This window comes from Sphaeramia orbicularis, chromosome 21, assembly GCF_902148855.1.
Source record: "Sphaeramia orbicularis chromosome 21, fSphaOr1.1, whole genome shotgun sequence".
NCBI lineage: Eukaryota > Metazoa > Chordata > Actinopteri > Kurtiformes > Apogonidae > Sphaeramia > Sphaeramia orbicularis.
In genome coordinates this window covers 42,929,183-42,952,366 of record NC_043977.1, presented here as the reverse complement: position 1 = coordinate 42,952,366, position 23,184 = coordinate 42,929,183, and the positions used below count along the sequence as shown (strand labels likewise).

Below are 23,184 nucleotides of genomic sequence, written 5' to 3'. Positions count from 1 at the left end.
GCAGTACGCCTACCGGCCCAACAGGTCCACCTCAGACACTATTGCCGCAGCCCTGTACACCTCCCTCTCACACCTGAACAATAAAGACTCCTCCATCAGCATGCTCTTCACTGACTACAGCTCCACATTCAATACGGTCATCCCCCACATGCTCACCCACAAACTGTTATCCCTACACCCCATCTTCTATGACTGGCTCCTGGACTTTCTGAGCACCAGGCCTCAGTCTGTTCGGATAGGAAACAGGACTTCAGCCGGCATCGTCACAAACATCGGCACACCACAGGGGTGTGTCCTCAGTCCCATCCTCTACACCCTGTTCACCCATGACTGTGTGGCCTCCCACAAGGACAACATCATCTGGAAGTTTGCAGACGACACCACTGTAATAGGATGCATCACTGGCAGGGATGAAGCAGCCTACAGGTGGAAGGTGGACACTGGTGACACACTCTGAGGACAACAACCTCACCCTCAACACAGAAAAGACCAAGGAGATGATAGTGGACATGAGGAAGGAGAGGAGCCCTCATCTGGACACTAAACACTACACAGATATAGTCGCGGAAAAAATTATTAGACCAGCCTTGTTTTCTTCAATTTCTTGTTCATTTCAATGCCTGGTACAACTAAAGGTACATTTGTTTGGACAAATATAATGACAACAACAAAATAGCTCATAAGAGTTTAATTTAAAAGGTGATATCTAGCCATTTTCCATGTTTTCTTGATAATAATAAAAATCACATCAGTTCTTACATTATTAGCTATGGCATTGTACTGCCAAAAACAGTGCTTTTAGGCATTCCATGTTTTCTTCTCTGTCTGTTTTAGTCACATGATACACACAGGAGTTAGTACTTGATTGCATAACTATTGTTTTTGATGACTTTTGATGGTCTAATAATTTTTTCCATTTTTTCTAGATCCACCACTGCACAGATAAAAACTCTCTGCGCTAATATGAAACTGATCCATTTAATTGATTATGTCAACCCCCCACATGTTCACATTACATTATTCAGGTAGTTGACAGCACTAAATGGCTTTATTATCTTGTCATTAAGCAGCCGTTCTTTTCACGCTCTAATAAAGGGAGCTGACTGAGGTATTGTCGAGATTGGTAAACAGAGCAGGCATTTATACTTTTCACCCTCTTTTGTCCATTTTTACACAAAAAAACTTTCTGGCAAATAAATTCATCATGACGAAAAAAAAAAAAAAAACAGTACAAAGAGCCACAGCACAGAAGAGCAGACAATTATTGTGAACAATCAGACAGAGAGCAAGAAATATTCACAAATCGTGTATTGTTATTTATCCTCATGCACACACCAGAGTCATCCCCCTTGGCAACTGCATTACTATGGTAACGGGGATGCTTTTGTCTCTGTTGCTCTGAAAACTTTCTCATGATTCGAAACAGGAGGTTTAGATTAGTATTCATATGCAAAACTATCAAAGTTAAATCACAATTTAATATTTATGGTTAGTTAGAGTTTTCAACAGACTTTAATCTCCAAATCAGTGAAAGCTTCAATGAGGAAAAAAAAGGTCAAATATAATAATCATAAATAATAATAATGGATTAGATTTATATAGCACTTTTTTGGTCACTGAAAGCACTTTACATTATTGTCCCATTATTCATTCACTCTCACATTCTCCCTCTGGTGGTGGTAAACTACATATGTACCCACAGTTGCCCTGGGGCAGACTGACAGAAGGGTGGCTGCCAATTTGCGCCAATGGCCCCTCTGACCACCACCAAACATTTATATACCAAACATTCATACACACTGGAGGCAAGGATGGTGGAGTGTCTTGCGAAGTGTCTTGCCCGAGGACACAACGGACTGACCAGGACAGAGCAGGATTCGAACCGCCAACCCTTCGGTTATTGGCCGACCTACTCTACCATGGCCACCCCGCAAATATAAGCTGGTCAAATAGCAAATGACATTAACGTTTACTTTTTTCATTGAGTTGGTTGATTCCTCTGCTACATCTGTAGTTCTAACGGTTGCTGCTGATTCTGGATCTGGATCGGACATGTAAATTGGAAAATTTTGTTTTTATGGTTAATTTAATTTCCATTGCTGCTCAAATTCCATCGCAAAATTATTTTACATCATGCAACATCTTTGGACTCTGCTATATTTTCAGCTGTAGTGAAGCAAAATACACCATGACAGAGTGCCACTTTATCATAAATGTTAACACTAGTCTCAGTGCACTTCTGAGTTCAGAGGCTGCATCACACATTTATGGTAATGCATCACTGTCTTAAGTCCTCATTTTCCTCTCATTATTCATAAGCAACAACAAAACAACACATTATATGCAGGCTGCAAGTTTAAAAATCACCCACTTCAGTGCAGACACACACTAAACAAACACTATAAATGGACAAATACACCATTAGCCTAGCAACATTAATGCTATAAACCCATAATGCAATGCACAATGAAATGCAGTAATTACACTGGAGCTTCAAAATGAATAAGGCAGTTTTGACAGCACCGTTATTTATTTAATGACACAATATGTGCAGTCCCACTGAAAAGCACACAGGACAAATTAAAGCCCAAACCACACTATTTGGCTTTAGTACTCAGAGACACACAGTCACACACATATAGACACCTGCAACAGGCAGGTTTGGTTAGAATAGTGAAGCTCATTAATAATGTGCTGTGATCCAGATATTAACCCATAAAGACCCAAACATCTACTGTTGACCTAAACCATCTATTGATGTAAATGTCTAATACCTGTTGGTCCACTAATCATATCAATGCATGAAAATAATTGGTGTAAAATGCAGTTTGAATGGAAGAATGAATGATGATGATCTACGTCTTTGTTTGCACATTAACACAACAGTAATTAACACAGCGCAGATTTTCCAAATCAAAACTTGGTCAGCTGTATATTCAAAGCACTTCAGTGAAATGAAGTAGAGTATGAAGTACAGTACTGCACAAAGTTGTACCCATATGTTATGTCTCTGTGGCGCACCTGGATCAGGTTCAGCTGTCTTCCCCCCTATCTTTCGTCCAATCGTGGAAAGTGCTCTCCATTGTAAGAATGGACGAGAGCCAATCACATTACGAGATGACAATGGACCCGGCCACTCACAGCTGCTTAATCCACTGTGAAACTGGATGACTATAAGCCAGTGGCAATTTCTCATAGACTGCAAGGGAAGCCTGGCTTCCCCTAAAATTACGAAAATTAAATGGTTAAATATGTTCGGTTGTGTTGACATTTCATTGACTACAAATGTGTTAGAACACGTTCATCTCACAGATGAGTTTGTTCAGAATCAGCTTTATCACAAATCAACAGACTCGATGTTGTTCACTTCTCATTCAATCTTTGCTCAGTGCATTTGCTCGTAGACGCTCGGCGTCCATGCACTTCAATGGGACGGAGTGGAACAGTTTTTTTCATTGTCTCAAAACTGGACGGTAATTGGATAAATGCCACGATGTTGTCCCGCCCCCGGACGCTCAGCATCTCTGGGGGTGAATGGAGCTGTGGGCGGAACTCGGCCGGGCTGGACGCCAGGCTTCCACGTGCTGATTGGAGGGTCAGTCGAAAGGCTGAATCCCGTTTGATTGACAGTTATTTTGAGATCTTCTCCTTCACTGACACAGTTCAGTTTAATACCATCGTGCATTCTGCTGTGAAATCGAGAGAGAAATCACTGCGGAATTATTAGTTCATTTCTTGCACTGTAAATAAAACAGTCATTATACTTCCTTGTTTCAATTTAACATAATTTCAACGCCTTCTTGTTTACTTGGTACGATAAGATCACTGACCACTTTCTTAAAAAGGAACGGAGGACCGAATTTATGTTTAAATAACTTGAGATTTTTTTTGATGTAAGCCGACAATGAGCTTCCTCTCTCTGAAAGACGAGCAGCCGCCACTGCTATGAGCACCAATTTACGCACTCCGGAACAAAGTAAGTTGTTCATTCTTGATGCCACGGTTTTCCCCGCATAAATAGCAGTGTTTTCGAGTGCCAACTTAGGCACTAACAATCGCTAATGCTAACGCTCCAAACTTTACTTCTTGTCCCTTCACTATGGCATTTAGTCATAATGTATGAATTAAACCCACCTTAAATACGTGTCAACAATTGAGACAGATATTTCTGAGTTTTAATCAAGATTTTTTCTTTGGTTGTGTTTTTCCGGTTGTATGCTTCAGCTTGTATACACTGGATGCGGCCTCAGGCAATGGGTGCCAGCGCAGTCGGCTGTTAACTGAAAGGTTGGTGGTTTGAGCACACCCAGGGACATTTCCTTCTTTGAGTAGTCAAGTACCACATTTTGGGATCAATACAATCACGTCTAATTTATTAGGATTCTTGGTTTAGTAAAGTTTAACCCATAAAGACCCAAACATCCACCGACGACCAAAAGCATCTGCTGATCTAAAATGTTTAATATTCTGATCCGCTGATTCTATCAATACATGTAAATAACTTGTGTAAAATGCAGTTTGTCATCTTTTCATGGTCATCACATATGATCCATTCGGACATTCAGAGGCTCCATAGTTACCGTGGAAACACCATCATCTTCTACAACATTGATTATTCAGTAAAACCCATGGCGTTTGATAAATGACAGTGGATGAAGACACTTGTTTATATGTTCAGTTATTGATATCTTTGCTGTAAAAGTCAGTTTTTCATGTTTTCTCCATTTTTCATATAATAACCCTCAACTTTAATCTGAGCTTTCATGAAAATCTACATGATCAGTGAATTAAATATGAAATAATACCTGATTTTCACTGAAAAAACACAAAATAAAGACGTTAATATTGCAATAAATGGTGATAAATCACTTAAAAAAGATTAAGTAGTGAGAGAAATTAATTTGGGAAGTAACACAAAAGTAGCACTGGGTCTTTATGGGTTAAATTAGTTAAAGGTTTCATTGTATGTTATGACTATTATTAACAATGACTCCTAAAAAATGACCAAAGTAAGTAACTTCTTCTCATGAACTTATTTCATTTTTTTATTGACTAACAAATCATGCCAGAGTTGAGTCATTAGGTCTATTTTTGCGGATGCCGTACCCTGTGACGTTTGTGTTTTTTTCTTCTTTGGAAAAGCTTGCAACAGAACTTCCTGTGTGTTCCAACTGGGAGATGAAGCAAACTCTCTAAATAAAGACCTAAGGGTGCAGAAGATTTTCCATTATGCGGCCAGAGGACCGAGGTTGGTCCTTATCCACCCAAACAGCCCTAACCCCACAGTGACTTCATTATTTCTATTCGCGTTTCTGTCACTGTGGAACAGCTTCCCTCCTCATTCATTAAGACTCTTTACTCTTCCTCTCCAGTGATGAGCTCCCTTGTGTCAGTTTTCCTTTCTGTTGCATAGAGCACAGGCACATTGGTTTATTCTAATCTATTCATTGGGGAATAAATCCGGCTGCTGGCAACAAAGATGCAGCAGTTTGTTCCAGAAGGTCAGTAAAACAGCCTAAAGGAACAAATAATGAAGCTAAGGCTGAAAGAGCATGACTACTCCATGTGTCCAAAGATGCAATGACCCGGCCAGCGCTCACATGACCAGGAGAAGAAAGGTTTTAGCTTTGTTCACTGTGTATATTTATCTATTTTGTGCACTTGTCACATAAGGTCCTTAAATGACTGATAATAAGCTTTATTTTCAGTGCACTTTTTCTTTAAACCATAATAAGGTATTATATATGCATTTGCAGCATTGTTAAACCTCTAAAAAAACACTTAATAGAGATTGATTTGATTGTTTTCAAAGTAAATATTGCGAATACTTAGAGTTATTTTGGAGTGGATGCACTAATGGAAATGCTGAGATAAGTTAGGATGATGGCATTAGATTCAAACCCAAGGGGATTAATCATCTCAGAATAATGATCGTATGTGCATGGCATCATAATGTGTTTTCCATAGACAACATGACAAATATAGAAAGAAGAAAAAAAAAAAACAGCAGAAAGAATGCAATTAAAACAACTCGAACTAATCAGATGAAAAGACACAAAAGAGCTACATCACAGAAGCAAAGATTAGATGTCAGACGAAAAGGCAAGACTATAAGCATGTGTCTTAGGTGATGATTATCAAAACAGAAATACTGTCAGATGGAAAACTGTGGGAGAGTAAAACTGTAGCAAATGCTTGATTATCCTTTGAGTTGAGCCTGGACTTAACGTGGATCCGGAAGTTGGGCAGATCTAATCTGGATGGCAGAGTTAAGAATTCAGTGTTGTACTTGATGCACAGTTGTATTATGTCTTACAAGTTAAATCTTAAAATGTGTTTTTTAAAGAAATCAGTAACCAATGGAAAGCTGGGGGGAAACATCATGCAATATAAGAGTTCCTTCAGTAGCGGAAAAAAAATAGTGCAAGTGTAGAGTAGTGACAACAGACAGATGGGGATCCAGTTCTAACAGGATCAGACTTCCAGGATGTTTCTCTTATAGTGTGACTGCTGTTACCACATGCGGATATGCACGGAGCTATCTGTGTTTCCACTTTCTTTTATGCATATTTCAGCACATTTTCAGACCTAAATAGAGTAGTGAAGCAAATAATTTCCAAAAACTTTTCAAAGAGTGACTATGTGAGTTGGTGAGAAATGGCCGATATAAATATATAATGTTTGGTGAGGTGGGACTGTTTTGTTTGTTCTGGGGTTTTTTTTATTTTCTTGGAGTTTGTGAATGTGTGTGAGTGTGTCATAGATGTGAATAGGTGTAAATATTGTTTGTTTATATCAGTATTTATACTGTTTTCATGTTATTGTTGTTTATAATGTAAATGTATTTTTCTGAAGCCCAACCAAAAATGGAAGTTACAAACTAGTTAAATGCTATATACTCTTGTGCAGAACATCAGATGTTTATGTTTTACTGCATTGTTCCTGATAAATAAATGAATATTCATTTTTACAACATAATGTTGATCGGGCAGGGACAAGCAGCTTTTCCATAACAGCTGGGGGGACATTCTAAGATTCTTCGTCTTCATTTCTAAAAAACTTCTACTGTTCCTTTTGGTATTTGGCCAAATAGATGTATGTACGTGAGTGTTTCTAGGAAACTGGGTTCATTTTGGTACCTGGCACTTTTTCAGCTTTTTAGACCAAATAATAAAAGAGAAATTTAGACATATTTCCCCTCAGGATGTACCAAATGATGACCTCAGACGAATGCAAAAAAAATTATACTCTTGCTCTGAGCCATCCCAAAATTAATGAATTTTTAATAAAATATTGGGGCCAAAAATAGGACCAAAATTGGGACAGGAAAACTACCTAGGTGTCAGTGCATTTGATCTGGAAAACATGGCTGTAAATGGTCTTATATAGCGCTATAAATAAAGATACTGTGTTAAAATTGTCGATCCTAGTGGTTTTTCTACTCCAGACATGTGGGTTTTTTATGAATATCAGTCTCATTACAGTTTTCCTGCATAACCCATCGTGTCCACTTGCGTTACACACAGAACCTGCACATTTAAACACAAATAAATCGCGAGTGATTTTGCAGCAGCGGTCATTTTTGTGAAACACTCTAATTAGTACGATTCTCAAAATGTACCTGTGAGAGAATAAGAAGATATTTTTAAAAAATAGCAGCGCGTAATTTTTGTGTCCTTTTCACAATGTTACATGCAGATTTTTTGCATAAAAATAATATAAAAATATGTTTTCAGTAAATATAAATTTTTAAAATGACCCAAAGTGCTTCCAAACTTGCTTCATAACATTAGTCTGCATCTGGTTTGAATTTTTAGCCCCTCTGTCCTATTTTTAGGGACCAGTTTCATAGAAGCACCCAAATACTTCCATACTACTTCCATATGTATATAAATGTAATGTAATGCAGAAATGTAAAGGTAGGGATGTTTACATACTTATCTATTCCTTAAATAAATGAGCTTTAATTACCAACCAACAGGAAATCAAAATGAATTGAACCATTCTTCAGTGCAACATGTAATTTTACATAGCTAAAAAAAATACTAAAATCCAAGAATTCTTTGTGAAACTGACATCTAAAAGTAGCCTCTTTTGTCACTGCTGGGTCCACATTCTCCTCCTCGCCTTTTGGTGTTTTTTCATAAACATACATACCTCTTTGGCAGCAGTAGGATCATTAGCTTAGCTCCATTGTTTAAAATATATAGCGACATACATAGATGGCATCTTACCAGACATATTGGATTCATGTTGCACTGTGTGGATTGAAATAAAGTTATGAGACGGCTGAAGTATCACAGTCAGCAGAACCTGTAAGGAGGCAAAAACTGGAGTGATGTGAGAGGCGTGTTTGTTTTTTGTTAAAAATGTGGCTGCTGAGTTCTGCAGTCTGAAGTCTGAAGTCAAACTGCGTCTCAGGCTCTGAGGCAAATAAACAGTTTTACACTAGTCCGGATGTGGGTAAATAACGGCATGGAAAAGCTAACATATGATACTGCTCTGATTGTAGAAATGCTAGAGTTAGAAAAAGCACAAGTGAGCCCATGCCTTTGTGCTAGGTCTACATTTTGAACTAACTAAAAACAATACCCAGGTTTTCAGCAGTTTCAGCAGTTTTTACCCCTTAATTATCTATAATCAATAATAGAACTAAGCTTCATTAATGGAACTTTTTTTTCCTCTGTGTTTTGTAAATGGATAAATTGTAATATTTTTTATATTGATATGTAATCATGTTATTTTTTTAAAACTAACTGTAAGAAATCTGTAATCAACAATGCAACAATGCTAAATGAATGCAACTGTTGTTGTTTTTTTTGTTTTTTTTTCTGTCTATGTACTTTGTAAATGTATAAATTATACTTTCACCCTGAAAAGCCTGAACCATTAAATCACTGACAGAAAATTCCAGTTCATTGAAACTGGAGCCTTTACTGGTCCTTCTGAACAACCCAAAACATTTTTTTTCAAATAGCAATTTCCATGTATGAGTTTAAATTTTTTTTTTTTATCATATTTGATACATCTGTTCTCAATGCTCATATATTATTATTTTTGAACAAACAAAAACATAATATAACAAAAACATGTCTAACAAATTGGTAATTCCTTTTCAAAACTGGTAAAGTTCTGCCTCCTTCCTCATTAATGACAGTCTTGTAGTGTCACTGGAAAGGCCTCTAGTGAATGAATTCCTCCCCCCTGGTGGATTATGTGTGTATTGTATGTATCCAATTGTATACATCAGGTTTTTCAAGAAAAAAACATCACCCTGATCATGTAGAGGGCTTCAAACTTATGTATCAAATATGATATGTTTGGCGTTATAGGGTTAATATTGAGAATGGACCCCAGGAAGAATAGACTCTACTTTGGTGAAGACTAATGGGGATCCTTAAATGAAGAAATAAAGAAATACTTGGGATAAAGGGCCTGAGCAGTGGCTGGATTTTCCTCGGATGATGATAATGACCTTTGTTTGATCTGGGTTTAGATGCAGATGCAGCTGCTTGTCATTCAGTCCCATCAGCTACACAGCTCTGTAATACAGCCCGCTTGTTGCATTCAGGAGATTTAATGGAGATTACTACCAAATTATTACAAAGTATCCCCTGTGGAATATGAGTGTCATTATGATATGATATGTATGACAATCAATCCAAAAGCTGTCTGCAAATCAGGCTGGACCACAATAGAGCAGAGTCCAGCTGTTAGATGCATTGAACTACAATGACAATGACTCACTAATACTACTCAAGCATTTATTTTCCCCCCATATAGATAATTCCCCAAGTATAGCTGTAGCTGTTAATGTTACAAATACAATGCAAGCTATGTTTGGTTTATACAAAAGAATGCAGGAGCATAAAAGACATAGTACTTATGCAAACACAATTTGATCCATGTCAGATCCCTGATATTTTCATCTAAAAAACCTCAACACCTACTGCAACAAGAATAAAAGTTATTGCCAAAAGGAAAATGATTAGTTTCACACATTTTGCTGAAAAAAGCACACAAAGACACATTCAGTTTCAAACCTTCACATGTGTGGAAAGATGTTCTACTTTATTTGGTTCTGCCTGCATGTTTACCCTGCAGACATTTTACAAAATTGGAAGGTAAAGTTGACTGTAGACACTATTTATTGATAAGATAAGATAAGATAAGATAAGATAAGATAAGATAAGATAAGATAAGATAAGATAAGATATACTTTATTGTCCCTGAGGAGAAATTTGTGCACGGGGGCGGATTGAACAGGTAGTCTGCTTCTATGCGCATTGTTGTTAGGGACCTGCAACATAATAATTCACATTATTCTTCCCAAACCTTAACATGAGTTACTTTATAGATTTTCTCCTCTGGCTTGCACTAATTATGTTCTAATCAGCTTGTAAAGGAGTGTCATCCTCTGTTTTACATGTTAGTCTCGTGCTTAATGAGTCTTTGCTCTGAACGCTCCCACAGTTAGGAAAGTGTTTGTTCCAACAGATGGTAATTTTAAGACTGTGGCTGAGGTCAGAAATAGTGAATCATTAAAGGGAGACAAAGTCAACTAAAGGCAGAAACTTTGTAAACTATTTAATGTTGGCTCAGGGAGCTACAGTAATTTGCTTCTGTAGGTTATATAGAAATCTATAAGAAATAATTACCTGTTTGTGACTGGCCACCATCAGGTAGAAATTACATTAATTTTGCTACATATATTCGTTTAAGTTGTGATTTGTGGTTATAATACAGGTACTGACCAGCGGTAATTAACCTTGGTAAATACAGTACTTCTATAATAGTTATTTGCAATTAACCCTATAAAGCTTGAACCATTAAATCACTGACACAAAATTCCAGTTCTTTGAAACTGGAGCCTTCATTGGTCCTTCTGAACAAGCAAAAAAAAAATAAATCTATATCTATATCTATATCTATATATATATATATATATATATATATATATATATATATATATATATATATATATTTTAAATATCAATGTCCATGTATGAGTTTCAATTTGGTATCATATTTGATACCAATGAATTAATTCCTCCCCCCAGTGGATTATCTGTGTATTGCATGTATTTAATTGTATACATAAGGTTCATTCATTCATTCATTCATTCATTTTCTGAACCCGCTTTATCCTCACTAGGGTCACGGGGGTTGCTTGGAGCCTATCCCAGCTACTTACGGGCGAAGGCGGGGTACACCCTGGACATTTCGCCATTTCATCGCAGGGCTGACATATAGAGACAAACAATCACTCTCACATTCACACCTATGGGCAATTTAGATTAACCAATTAACCTATCAGTGCATGTCTTTGGATGGTGGGAGGAAGCCGGAGTACCCGGAGAGAACCCACGCAGACACGGGGAAAACATGCAAACTCAACACCCCCTGTCGACTGGTGTTGGAATCGAACCCAGGACCTTCTCACTGTGAGGCATGAGTGCTAACTACTGCACCACCGTATACATCAGGTTTTTCACAAAAAAAAAAAAAATCACACTGATTATGTAGAGGGCTTCAAAACTCATGTATCAAATATGAAACATCTGGCATTATAGGGTTAAACCATATTCATGTTTATTTGAAGACCCTGTTGCTAAAAGTACTGAAGTCACAAAAAAAGTCTGTTAAAAATATTTAGAGGGTGGGCTACGCTAAACAAATACAACATGTTTAACATGTTTATATGCTTTTTAGCACCCGGGTCTTCATTTAAATAAATAGTCATTAAATTAAATTCATATATATATATATATATATATATATATATATATATATATATATATATATATATATATATATATATACATACATATATATATATATATATATGTGTGTGTGTGTGTGTGTGTGTATATATATATATATATATATATATATATATATATATATATATATAAACAATAGCTTCAATTCTAAAGTAAATATTTGATTTTGCAGGACAGGGAGACTGAATTGAGAGGGTTATTATTAGGTTTTGTTTTTTTTTTTTTTCATATGCCATAGTGTGATTTCATGTTGACTGTATGTCAGCATCAAAGCGGGAAGGATCTGGGCGATTTTAAAATGCCCAGTGCCACATGCCAATTTCCTTCGTAAAATGTGGATTTTTCTACAGTTTCTGATTTTATGTGAGCTATCACCATTACTAGTAGGTCATATGACTCCGTTTATAGCTCTAAAATCACATATTAGTGTTAACAGCGAATGTGAAAAGGGGTAATAATGATAGTTTCCATGTTAATATGCTAATAAGACTGCTGTGAGGGCTATTATTAGACATCTTTGTCTGATGCTATTGTATATTTACACATTCCAAGCCATAGAGAAAGCCAGTGGGATTGCTGATCATAATCTATGCTCCTAAAGCTAATTTGGCTCGGCGTTGGCTCTGTCTGGCTGAGAACTAGCAGTTATATCAGCAGCTGCTGCTCTTTCATTAGACCCTCTCCATGAGCTGTTACCTTTGAGTTTCAGTTCTTAGAACACCAGGTGCATGTGTGTTAGTACCAGGTCTTGATAAAAGCTGCTGTTAGTGAGTGAGTGTGAGTTTCATTAGCGGTGGCTGATTTATTAGCTGACATTCATCCTGCACCATCTATAAATCCACAGGAACACCAGCACTGAGTCTAAGAGGCTCAGGATATAAATTAGATGTGATATAAACACACAGTATTAAATAAAGAACATTCACATTCTGTCTTCAGAGGATGGTGCATGTTGTGACCAATGCAATGTACAGACGCATAAATTTTTAAACTGACCTAAAGACTGTTTGATTTCAGCTTCATCATATAGGTTTATTGCAAAGTACATTATGTGATGACATGGATTTAATAAACTTGAGTTCCACATTAAGTTTGATGTTTATATACTGTAGGTCTGCATGATTTGGTGAAAAAATTGTTTTGGGATTACTCTGGGCAATAATGCAGTTGTGATTTATGATTCTTATTTGAGTCTACTTGCTGTCTCTACACTGAAAAAGTGCAGATTCCTTCTTTACAACTGGCAAGTCAAGCATAAAAACTTCAACGAGCATAAAAATACAAAAAATATGTCATGACTTCCATTGTACATGTCTTACTCAGTACCTGTCTTTGTTTTTTAATCACGCTAAATCCAAAGTACGGCCAAAAACAGCAGAGGTTGAGTTTATTTTTGTTCCATTTCTGCAATTAGAACATCCTGAACCCTCCTAAATATGGGCTTTTAAATGGCAGCCTTTTGCGATGATATAATTGCACAGGCTGATATTGTGATTACGACTGTGATTCCATTAATTCTGCAGTTTGTATAATATGTGATAACAAGAGGAGGATGAGAATGTGGACCACAACAAGGATTAGGGAAACTAGAAATATCATGTTAGGACAATGACAGTAAGTTTGTTGTGATATTTTGAAAAGGTAAAACAAAATTTAATCTAAGAAAACACAGGGTGTTAATAACAAGCACTGCTCAGTAGTTTTTTCAACACAGTGATAGGAACACGAGCTGCAGACGTACGTATGTGATGATTAAAAATATCTACTGCCAGCTCTTGTTAACAGGTTTTACTTCAGTGAGACGCATCTGATTACAAATGACATATTCCACAAACAAGGTATGCTCTTTGGTGGTTAGTTGTGGCAGAATCTGACATATTCACAAATGTTAAAAGAGTGATTAAACCAAAAAATGCTATTTTTTTTTCTCCTGTCAAATTATTTATACTGAAAAAAGTGACTAAAAGTTTGTTCCACGGTTATTTGGAAGAAAATCATGTTTCTAAATTAGCTAAAATCTGTAGTTCCCAAGTTGCAAGCCTCATGTAAGAACCTATTTTAGATTTGTTCTCAATTCGTTTGTAGAAGACCTTCGCATTTAGTCACACCTTAGTCCCAAGCAGCCAATTCTTCCATTGCATTAATCATTTACAGTTCAGTTGCTATTGTTGCTCTACATTAGCCCGGTCCATCCTCTAATCACCTTTTATCATCACTGACCCTTATATAAATTGCTCCTCACAGATTCACTCAGTTGACAGAGTTTTGCTGCTTTGTTGGTGTTACTTAGTGAATAAACTTCACCCCCCAGTAATAATTTTGGACTTTTGAAGATGTCTTCAAGTGTGTAGCAGCTGAGCTAAACTTCCACCTCATTGGATTGTTATTCTGTTAAAAAAAAAACTAACAGCTGTAAACTCTAATTAAAGCTATACCTACCGATGTGGCATTTCTCACAGCACTTAGTAAAAGTTTGAACATGAACAACCCGCCTCTCTCCAAAGCCCCGCCCCCTTCCCGCTGCCAGAGCACTGAGGCTCCTCCTCCTCTCTCTTCCTCTAATCTGATGCGCGATGAAAACAGAGGAGGAAGCAGAGGCGGAGGTCCGGTCCGTTTTGGCGTGTCCGCGGACCCCTCCTTCAGTAATCAGATGCATCATCCACCTGCCGCGGGCCCGCGGCTCCTGTTCCATCAGTAGACCTGGTCTGTGCAGTACTGGGTCAGTGTCTTCACTGCAGTGCCCAGGGGATGGGCGCGCGCACTGTGAACGCGCGGCCTCCGCGAATTTTCCGTGGACATTTGAAGTTTCATAGTCCATACAATTATCATCCTACATAATCCTACACTGTGTGACACCATGTACATGTACCTGTATGAGTCCCACCGTCATAAAAGCTGAGCTTTATGCAGACCTGTTCAGTCCAGTACAGCTGACTTCTGGACTTTATCTCCATCCTTCATTCATCAGACTCCCGTTTTTTCCCCTCAGTCGTTGTTTCTGTTCATAAATCCGTTTAATCCCTTCCACATGTGCATGTCAGTTCTATCCAAACACATCCTAGACAGTAGACTGTGGTCAGTGACAGGAGAAGCAGCGCCAGTGAAGCGTCAGATTCAGAGGAACACATATGGGATGTGAGGCGGCGATAATGGATCGGATGCTGGACGGCCGTAATGGATGATTGACAGGAGGCTCAGTCAGGTTCGGCCAATTATTTTATTCGGACCGACTAAAATGATTGGTCAGACTTTTATCAGAAATATATGAGAATTAAACATTTTTGAGTTTCAATACCTGGTGGATTTCTTTTCCATTTTAGTTTGACACAAACTTATTAGGAGCATTTTAAGATGACAAAAGAAAAGTGTAAAAATGCCACATCATACAGTATAGCTTTAAATTATGTATTCATTCATTCATTATCTGAACCTGCTTTATCCTCACTAGGGTCACGGGGGTCGCTGGAGCCTATCCCAGCTACTTATGGGCGAAGGCGGGGTTCACCCTGGACATGTTCATGGACCAGTACATCACAGTGCTGACATATCCTCCTCAGACCCAGGAAAGTGAAAATTTTAGCTTTTTTACATTAAACAATTGTCTTGATTGGAAACTGCTTAATGCAACAGTTTTTTTCAGATACATTTTTTTTAATTACTATTTTTATTTATTTATTTTTTAATGGAATGTCCTTTGCAATGGACAGCATTTTTTAAGTAAAGCTGTCAAACTTTTGTCCCCTACAGAGGACAAAATTGCATTGCTAGGTCTCAGGAGGACATAGAGACAAACAGTCACTGTCACATTCACACCTATGGGCAATTTAGATTAACCAACTCACCTATAGCCAGCTAAACTCCATCTGTTAGGTTAAAACTTTGATCATACAGTACATGTACCAGAAAGCCAACGGTACTACCTCTCCGATGTTTAACCCTGTAAAGCCTGAACCATTAAATCATTGACAGAAAATTCCAGTTCTTTGAAACTGGAGCCTTTATTGGTCCTTCTGAACAACCCAAAACATTTTTTTTTTCAGATATCAATTCCCTTGTATGAGTTTCAATTTTGTATCATATTTGATACATCGGGTCTTAATGCTTGAATATTATTATTTTTGAACAAACAAAAACAATATAGAACAAACATGTCTAACAAATTGTTAATTCCTTTTCAAAACTGGCAAAGTTCTGCCTCCTTCCTCATTAGTAACAGTTTTGTAGTGTCACTGGAAAGGCCTCTGGTGAACAAATTCCTCCCCCCTGGTGGATTATCAGTGTATTGCATGTATCTAATTGTATCCGTCAGGTTTTTCAAGAATAAAAAAAATCACACTGATCATGTAGAGCAGGGGTGTCAAACTCATTTTAGTTCAGGGGCCACATTCAGCCTAATATGATAGAAAGTGGGCCGGAGCAGTGAAATAATATGAATAATAGGATAAGAACTTTTGAGTGAAAAAAGTAAATTCCAGTGCGAATTGTACTTGAACATAACATCAACAAATATGAACAACCTGAAAATGCATTAGTAAAATAAGTGCAATGTTAATAATATTACACCTTAGTTTATCATTTATACATGTGAATCACAACTTAAAGATCACAGTGGATCTACAAATACACAAAACATTAAATAACAGGCAGAATATTATTACAATTCCACATATTTCTCTTAAGACATTTCAGATATTCCTATTTTTTGCAAAATGGCTAGTCTGTAAATGTAAATATTTTTGTGTAATTTTACATTTTTACACTAAAACAAAGAGACAAATTTACAGTTTTTATTATTTCTAGGTTATTATGATTGGGGGTGTGTATTGGCAAGAATCTGCCAATGTGATACAAATCACAATACTAGGATCACGATACAGTATATCACGATATATCATAATACTGTTAAATAGGCAATTTTTTTTTTTGTTTGTTCATATTCTATTAGTTCATAACTAACATCACATCATTATTTTTGTGCAATCCCAATAAAAGAACTAACATCTGCCTCTCAGACAGTAAAAAGTGCTTTTAGGATGCTTCAAATAACCATTATTTAATAAAACAGTGTTAAATAATAATAACTAAGATATAAATAATAAAGAAAAACAAAAAAGGAACCTCTGCCATATCTACATTTGAATAAATACCTAAAAATATTGATACAGTACTTTTTAATATTGATATTGTGAAATGAAATATCAGGATATATTGCAGAACCGATATTTTCTAATACCCCTAATTCTGATAGTCTTTTACTGGTCTGATCCACTTTAGACTGAACTAACCTAAAATGATTTTAACATCATTGATTGTTAATATCTTCAGTGTCATTTTTGCATTTCACAGATTCATCCCAGGGACCAGACTGAACCCTTTGGCGGGCCGGATTTGACCCCCACATGTTTGACACCTGTGATGTAGAGGGCTTCAAAACAGAGGTATCAAATATGATACATTCGGCGTTAGAGGGTTAAGAGATATGTTTGGTGTGCCTAGTTATTTTTAACATTGGTTTTGAAGGTATAAAAAACAATAGAGACAGAAAAGGTCATCTGTCATCAGTTACACAACAGCTGTAGTTCTGCTGTAAAGGAGCCTCACCTGTCACAACACCTGAGACTGTCACTTCTGCTCATTTAACATTCAGCAAAGTCATGTAAGACAGAAACAAATGGGCCCTCAGACGGGAGCTGCCATGTACATAAAGACAGAGGATTCCAATCTTTAGGTGTAAACACATCACAGCCTTGGGGGGGCCACAGGCGGTTCTGTTTCTATGCAGTCTTATGGGACAAGTGACTCAGTTCCATGAACCGACTCCTATTTTATAAAAAAAAAAATAGTCAAACCACTTCTGTGATGATCTTTAATATCTTATTCACACATTTTGACACCACCTGATAAAATCTAAAATGAACAACGCTGGTTTGAGTGTCTTCACACTGTGTGCATTTTTTTATTATATCTAATAAAATAAAATCTATAAAAACAAATGGAGATCAAAGACTAGACATGGAAGCAAGAATTCTAACAGTAATGAAAAGTGGCATTACTAATTATTTCACTAGTATTGCTATTTTTTCCCCTTTTTTCTTTTTCTTCCTTTTCCAATCCTTCTTGAACATTTAGTATTAATTTTTTTTTTTTTTTTTTCTTCCACCTAAATTACTCACCCACATCCCCACACGCACACATACGTAATATTAAATGCTAGTATGTTGTCTTGCATCACTCAATAAAAAAATAAAAAAACAAACAAATAAATAAACACAATAAAAAAAAAAATTGGAAAAAAGATTGTGCCCATAAAGTTGGAATAGTTTTGTTTTAAGACACATTCCCCTTTTTATTCTTATTTATATGCATCAGTAATGGCCTTAGACTTCGTACAATGATTACATACTACCTCCCAGTCACACTTTAAGCTGTCACCACACTTAACTACAATAACTGTAATAATAACTCTGGGGTAAAGTAATACCTCTGGTTTCTTCCTGTTGTACTGCCTCTCTCAATTGCATCCATGGCATCACTTTGCATAATGTGCAATAATTCCTCATATGTGAATTATGAGCAATAAGTATAACCATGCTTCTTCCCTGCAATAACAATGCAATATTTATTAAATATATATCATAAATAAACACACTATTTTTATATAGACTTGATTCATAGGTATACATACTGTCAATACCGTTAATACTGTAAATTGCACCTATTCATATTTTATACAGTTTTATCTTTTATTCTGCTAAGTTCTATTTTTTATGTTACTTTGTTAGATTGTATTTTTTATTATATTTTCTTATCTTTTTTTTTTTTTTAATTTTTGCTATTTTATATTTGCTCTATTCCTATTTCTGTAGGACTGGTGCTTATAAATGCAGTGACGGGAGTTGTGCTACTAATTTCATTGTACACACAATAACAATAAAGGCTATTCTATTCTATTCTATTCTATTCTATTCTATTCTATTCTACAGTTCAGTTCTATTCTATTCTATTCTGTTCTGTTCTGTTCAATTCTATTCTATCTGTTCTGTTCTATTCTGTTCTGTTTTGTCTGTTCAATTCTATTCTATTCTATTCTATTCTATTCTATTCTATTCTATTCTATTCTACAGTTCAGTTCTATTCTATTTTATTCTATTCTATTCTGCTCTGTTCTATTCTATTCTATTCTACAGTTCTGTTCTATTCTATTCTGTTCTGTTCAGTTCTATTCTATCTGTTCTGTTCTATTCTGTTCTGTTTTGTCTGTTCAATTCTATTCTACTCTATTCTATTCTGTTCTGTTCTGTTCTATTCTATTCTGTTCTATTCTATTGTATTCTATTCTACTCTATCAAGAAAAAATAACAGTCACAATTATTTCCAGGGAAAAGGAAGAAAATATTTTATTCCAGCTTCATGAGCAACAGTGTAATTCAGGGAATAAATGTGCACACATATTAGTCATTAGTTCAATAAAGTAAAAAAAAAATAAATAAATAAATAAAACAGTGATTTGGCTGAATTATAAAACCGATAAATGGTACTAAATTAAGTCCCATTTGGGATTAAAACTTCTTGTTGCTGAGCTGAACTGTATAATATGGAGTAAAAAAAACAAAAAAAAAAACAGATGGAAATGCAGCCGATAAATCTACGACAAAAACAGTAAAAGTACATATACGGTATAAGTATTTGTGCTCTAGTATCTGTAGCCACAGGGTGTTGTTTAGTCTTCACTTAGTGCATCATGTTTCATTTACGGTACCTTGTAATAAACCTCAGTCTAATTGTGTGTTAGAGCTGTAATTAGCTCGTCCACAGTGCATCTCTGAGGACAGCACAGTAATACGGGCTGACGGTATACAAGCGTATAGGCGCTCTACACTGACAGCAGAAGAAGCAGACGCTCATCATAGAAACCACAGATGTAGAGCACAGACTCACCCCCACACCGTCCTCCTGCCTGTACTGTTTCCAGCCTCGGCCCGTGTCGCTGTACAGCAGAAGATAACTGCTGACCCAATCCCAGCTGTCGTATCGTCCCTGTGTGGCCACGGCCGTCACCTCCATCTGCTCCCTGAGGTCCACCTGAAGCCAGGGCTCTTGGTCTGTTACCAGGGGAGACCACCCCCCTGCTCCTGCAACACAGAGGAGAAAACAGACACAAAGAGGAAGGATAGATTTTTTTTCTTTGTTTTTTTTTTTTTTTCATTGTTTATTTGTGTGGTCAATGCTTGGTCACCCCTGGGCTCACATTACATAAAAGTCTAAATGCCTTCATGTGCACAGGGAGTATGTGTGGACAAAGAGCCTGTGGGTGAGGTTACACTGGAGGATTAGAAAATATCTGCTCTATTTGAGTCCACTTCCTGTTCTAAATCGGCTGCAAGAGAGCTCCATGTGTGTTTACATCAATATCCCTTCTATACACAATAGGGCTGGGCCATAAAATGATACAGATAATTATTGTGACACAATATTCATATTATAATGTGATCATTATCCTTGGAGATCAGTGGCTATAATTATGTAATTCCATTAATTTAGAGTATAATTTACTTAAAAAGCCAAATAAAACAACAAATATTGCATTGAGTCGTGTTGTTATTTTACTCACTTATTTTCAAGTTGAAGGTTTGATTATTCTTCCTCTGTTGTGAAATATTCGACGACTTGGCACTTCTTTCTCATGTTTGGATAAAAACAGTTTAAAAGCTACAATCTTCTTCTTTGTTAGTGCAATTTTCTTTTCTTTTTTTTTTTAATAAGAAGTGAGACTGAACTGGTTTCATTGATTTATCTAATGTTGTGCATGCCAGCGTATATCTAAGAGAAAACTAACAACATGACAAATAAGTCCTGAAATTAAAGGCCGTTATCATCTAAAAACCAGACGTACAAAAATTGATTCTTTACCTGTCACTCAGGAACTTTTAAAGTTTAACCCATAAAGACCCAAGCATCCACCAGTGACCAAAATCATCTACTGATGTACAATGTTTAACATCTGTTGACCCACTAATCCCATCAATACATGTGAATAATTGGTATAAAATGCAGTTTTTCATCTTTTCATGGTCGTCAGATATGACCTGTAGGCTCTGTAGTTACTATGGAAACACTGTCATCTTCTACAATATTGATTCACCAGTAAAACCCATGGAGTTGGATCAATGACAGTGGATGGACACACTGGGTTTATGATCACTTCATGATATATTTGCTGAAAAAGTCACTTTTTCTTCAGTTTCCTTTGTTTCTGATATAATAATCCTCAACTTTATTCTGAGCTTTAATGAACATCTGCATGGTCAGTGAATTAAAAATAGGAAAATACAAGATTTTCACTGAAGAAAGACAAAATTATTGCATGTATTGTTTGGACTTTGTATGGCTGCTACCTTGGCCAGGTCAGGTCTCCCTTGCAAGAGAAATTTGTATTCTCAATGGGACTTCCTTTAAAAAAAATAAATAAAGAAGATAATATTGCAATAAATAGCGGAGAAAAAAAAAAAAAAAAAAAAAAAAAAACACTTCAGAGAGGTTAAATACAGATAAAATTCATTTGGGAACTGCCATAAAAGTAGCACTGGGTCTTTATGGGTTAATTTCTTAAAAATGACATATCAAATTTCAGTATCAGTTGAATAATATCACAATGTCATCTGAAAATGTCTATTATTTCAGGCATATCACCCAGCCCCAATACACACCAATACACACACTACACATCAATTACCATTCAGTGTCTGCATCTCATTCACAAACCTCATGAGACGATGTGAATGTTTACTCCAGTTTTCCTGAATTGCTTTAACCTATTTCTTGAAACAGTGTTCTCAAAGCGTAAACTATTGATGCATTTGTCACAACAGCTAAGGTGGCACAGCACAACACCACAGTTCACCCACGCAAGGTCAAACCTCAACCAAGACACTCAAGTCATGCATCCAAACAACGTTATTGTTTCATCTAAAAGTCAACGACCTCCAAATGAAACCTTCCCTGGACATTTTAGAAACAGTGATGGTCAGAATGTCTCGATGTTCCGTCGGTGTGGCAGTGGGTGACGGAAATGGGCTTTATATCCATGTTAGAGTCTCCTGTTCTTCCACTGATACAGAATATTTTCAGTATGTGGCGTACTTTCCCCTCCTAGACCACAGGTGTCTACCTCATATGTGAAACGAACAGAAGATCAATACAATAATAATAAACGAAGTGCCTGACACAAAAACTTTATCAACAATTTCATGTAAACCATCTTCTGGAGGCAAATATCCCTGTGTTATCCCATGTGTTAGTAATATTTGAGGATAATAAAAGGGTTAACAATAAAGGATATTTAAATCATTTTAGTTCAGGGCTCACATACAGACCAATTTGATCTAAAGTGGGTTGGACCAGTAAAATACTATCATTAATCTATAAATGACAACTATAAATGATTCTATTTTTAGTGTTAAAAAAAAAAAGGAAAATTACATGAAAATGTAATATAAATCCTTTCACAAAAAATGTGAATAACCTAAAATAGTATTAAAGAAGTGATATTTTGCTTTTTTTAAAATGGAATTATTCATTTTAAAACATTTCCCTGTGGGCCAAAACCGGGTCCATTCCAGCCTGTGGGATGAATTTGTATACCTTATTATCCTTGGGGTCAATTTGACCCCATTCAATGTTTATCTTTCAAAAAACAATAGCTGACTTTTTTTGCTTCATATTTCATGACTTTTCGTAATTTGATGGGAAAACTGATCAAGCATAAAATGATCATGATGATATTTTTTCAATGTGCTGAACACATATTACACACACTGGTGTTCCTCTGGGGTCAGTTTGACCCCAAGCTGTTTTGTCTGTGTAAAACCTGTTTGTCTGTGTGTGTGTGACCTAACATCTACATACCTGCAGGTGCAGAGTTGATACTTTTGAGTTGATGCATAACAGAGGGGTGGGGAAAACAACTATTCCCATGACAACTTTGATACTTCTGGTGGTGTGGGCATGTGGGAAACAACTTGACATATGAATGCCTGCCAAAATGAGAAGGCCAGTGTAGGCTTATGGGCTGATCACATCCAAGTCTTTCCATCTACACATGCCACCCCTCTAAAATTATCATCTGAAGTACATTATTATTATTATTATTATTATTATTATTATTATTATTATTAATGGGGATCACTGGGTGTTCTAAAGATGTACAAGTATGTGGTAAGTGTGTGTAAACGTATGGATAAGTGTGTATGTGTGTGTGTATATATGTAGGTGTATATGTGTGTATAAATCTGTGTATGAATATGTATTTACATATATGTGTTATTGTATTATGTGTTTATGTAAATCATATTATATTTGTTCATAATAATATAAAGCCAGAAACCTAATTATTTACTTTTAA

The 23,184-nt window shown here is 36.3% G+C and overlaps 1 protein-coding gene across 1 annotated transcript in view; it reads right to left on the bottom strand.

Annotated features, from left to right (window-relative positions):
• The window catches only part of LOC115412764 (contactin-associated protein-like 5), a 308,387-nt gene that overhangs the window by 174,567 nt on the left and 110,636 nt on the right, over window positions 1-23,184 (bottom strand). The window contains exon 3 of the mRNA XM_030125412.1: window positions 19,722-19,915. Coding sequence (XP_029981272.1) covers window positions 19,722-19,915 — 194 coding nt within the window. The remainder of the gene's footprint in view (window positions 1-19,721; window positions 19,916-23,184) is intronic.